Source organism: Lupinus angustifolius, chromosome LG06 (genome assembly GCF_001865875.1).
Source record: "Lupinus angustifolius cultivar Tanjil chromosome LG06, LupAngTanjil_v1.0, whole genome shotgun sequence".
NCBI lineage: Eukaryota > Viridiplantae > Streptophyta > Magnoliopsida > Fabales > Fabaceae > Lupinus > Lupinus angustifolius.
Genome location: NC_032014.1, coordinates 32323311 through 32326273, shown reverse-complemented (window position 1 = coordinate 32326273; position 2963 = coordinate 32323311). Strand labels below are relative to the sequence as shown.

General features: G+C 28.7%; 1 protein-coding gene across 1 annotated transcript in view; it reads right to left on the bottom strand.

Moving 5' to 3' along the window:
* LOC109351320 (extensin-2-like) overlaps positions 2681-2963 on the bottom strand; it is a 955-nt gene continuing 672 nt past the window's right edge. Inside the window, exon 2 of the mRNA XM_019592768.1 lies at positions 2681-2936. Coding sequence (XP_019448313.1) covers positions 2782-2936 — 155 coding nt within the window. The 3' untranslated portion in view covers positions 2681-2781. The remainder of the gene's footprint in view (positions 2937-2963) is intronic.

Sequence of the window (2963 nt, the reverse complement as noted above, 5' to 3'; positions counted from 1 at the left end):
TTGTACCAAAATTTAAGTTGGTTAATTAAGATTTAAACTTATTTGTCTGCTTTTGTTGTAATCAAATTATAAAAATTATGTTATTTGACAATATTTTTAACTTATTTATGACATTTTTTATCGTAAAACTTTTTTGTTGGTTGCTTAATTAGTATTGTGCAATAATAATATTGAAGTATAAAATTATTAAATAATATTAAATAGTATTATAAAACGTTAATAATATTTTAAGGTATGTCAATTTAATTGCTCTAACTAGTTACTTACTAATTTCATTATTGACCCGATAATTGATGATATTAGTGGTTGATACAACTATAATAATAATGGTTATGTGATATAAAATTGTATACAATAACTAATGATAAAAGATACAAATTTATATAACCTTACAATAAATATTAACAATAAAAGTATTATAGGGTGGAAAATACCCTAGGACATGAATGTCACTTTCCGTGTTTAATTCACTAACATGTGAAATATTATTTTATCTATTAGATACGTCCATTCCAATATCAACGGGTAGTAATTATTACTGATGAACAATTTAACTTGTAATTATGCTTCCACTCAGAAGTAATGATGAACAAATACGACTTTTGAGTGACTCGTTAATTTTTTCAGGCTCCCACTTTGAAGTTGCGATGAGTCAACATAACTTCTGCAAAACCTAATATTTTTAATTTTTCCATTTAGAAGTTATAATGAGCCAATATGATTTGTGAGCGACCTTTTTTCCTCTCATAAGTCTTGTTGGGCCAACACGACTTCTCGTTTACTGATTTTTTTTTAACTTTCATTTCAATTGTCGTGCTGACTTAGACGACTTTTGGGTGGCCTAATTTTTTTTACTTTTCTACACATAAGTTATGATGGACAAACACGACTTCTAAGTGACCCATTTATTTTATTTTTTCCAATCACAAATCATGATGGATCAACACAGCTTTTGAGTGACCCAATATTTTTACTTTCCGCTTAGAAGTAATGATGAGACACTACAACTTTTGGGTCACCCAATTTTTTATTTTTCCACTCAAAAGTCATAATGAACCAACATGACTTGTGAGTGACTCATTTTATAATCTTTTCACTGAGAAGTTATGATGAGTCAACACGAATTATGAGTGGTCCAAAATTTTTTTTTTCATTTTCCACTAAAAAACACGACTTCTATGTCACCCTATTTTGGTTTTAATTTTCGACTCATAAATCGAGAGGGGCCAATACCACTTTTAATTGACCGGATTGTTTTTTAATTTACTACTCATAAGTCATGATAGATCATCAAGACTTCTGAGTGACTCATTTTTAATTTTATTTTTTCACTCAGAAATTGTGATTGACCAACACCACTTCTAGCCTAATTTTTTTACTTTTCTACTCACTCGTTGTGGTGGACCATTGCAATTTTTGACTTACCCAAAGTTTTTATTTTTTTGTTAAAGATAACACTTTTAACAACGCTTTCTTCAATAAGCACTGTTAAATATAACATCTTTAACAACGCAAATTGAAAAAGTGTTGTTAAATATATGAACAATGGTCTTTAATGACGCTTTCTTCAATAAGCATTGTTAAAGATAACACTTTTGATAACTCTTACTTAAATAAACATTGTTAATTCTCTTCCGCTTTATATTTAATAGCGTTCAACACATAAGCGTTGTTGAATGAGCATTGTTAAATACCAATTCTGACGTAGTTCAATCACCTTTTTATCTATTGGTATGAGATAATTTACTTAAGTTGGTCTGTTTTTTTACCAAAAGAATTTATTAAATGTCAAGGGATTTTCATACACAAAACGATGATCATTCCCTTACATATAAAACAACATTATGTTCTTATAGTGACTCACTAAACTTTGTTATTAATAATTTAAAAATAAACATTCCTCAATTCATTTTTTTTGTACTATCGAATTTTTTTCTCAAAACTTTTTGTTGTTTATATTGTCAACACTTAGTGGAAAATACTTCTTAATTTTATTCTCATTATAAAAGTATACAATTATATTATTTTATATAATCAATAAATTAAAGGATTCACTTCTTAATGAACAGTTAGTTCTAGTCAATACGAGCAACACAATTTTTATCTAAATGAAGAGTTGGTATCGGTACAAGGAGGTAAATATATCTAACCTTGTTATATAATATAGGCATGTAAATTTTGATCAATTTATATTTTTCTTCTTAACGGTCTTTGTCTATCATATTAGACATTTGCTCCTAATTTTAAAAACTTGATTGCATTATATTAGTCACGATAGAAACCCTCATTTATTTTTAACCTGCCGGTATTAACTCTTAATTTCGTTTTTAAAATTTACTTTTAACATATTGTTAATTATTTAAGATCTATACAAAACTTGCTCAGTTCTACATATTTGGTATACTAGACATAAAAAACAATTCAGCTACAACTTTGAGATATGGCGTTTGACACAATTGTTTTAAGATGCATTTTTGAAGTGTGAGGCTTCTAGAATTTATGAGGACACATTTGGTCAAAAGGATAGCATTATTAATAAGGAGAAGTTTATCAAGATACAATAGAAATAAGGAAATGAAAACTGGACAACAATGAATTACAATGTATAATATCATATGAATATTGTTAATTAAGTACAATAAATTAACAAGAATAAATAATAGTACAACACAAATACATTGTTCTTTAGTGCAGACCTTAATTATTAATGAAGTCTGGAAATAAACCGCAATAATCTCACATAATTTGACTTAAGCAGTTCAAGGTGCATTAATTATAACCTTAATAGAGCGTTGTAGGAGGTGGGGGTGACTGGTAGAAGTATGGAAAGTGATATTGTGGAAGGTGGTCATGATGAGGAGGAGGTGGAGGAGATTTATAAACATATGGTGGAGGAGGTGATGGAGATGGTGGAGGTGGAGACTTGTACACATATGGAGGAGGTGGTGAAGGAGATGGTGGAG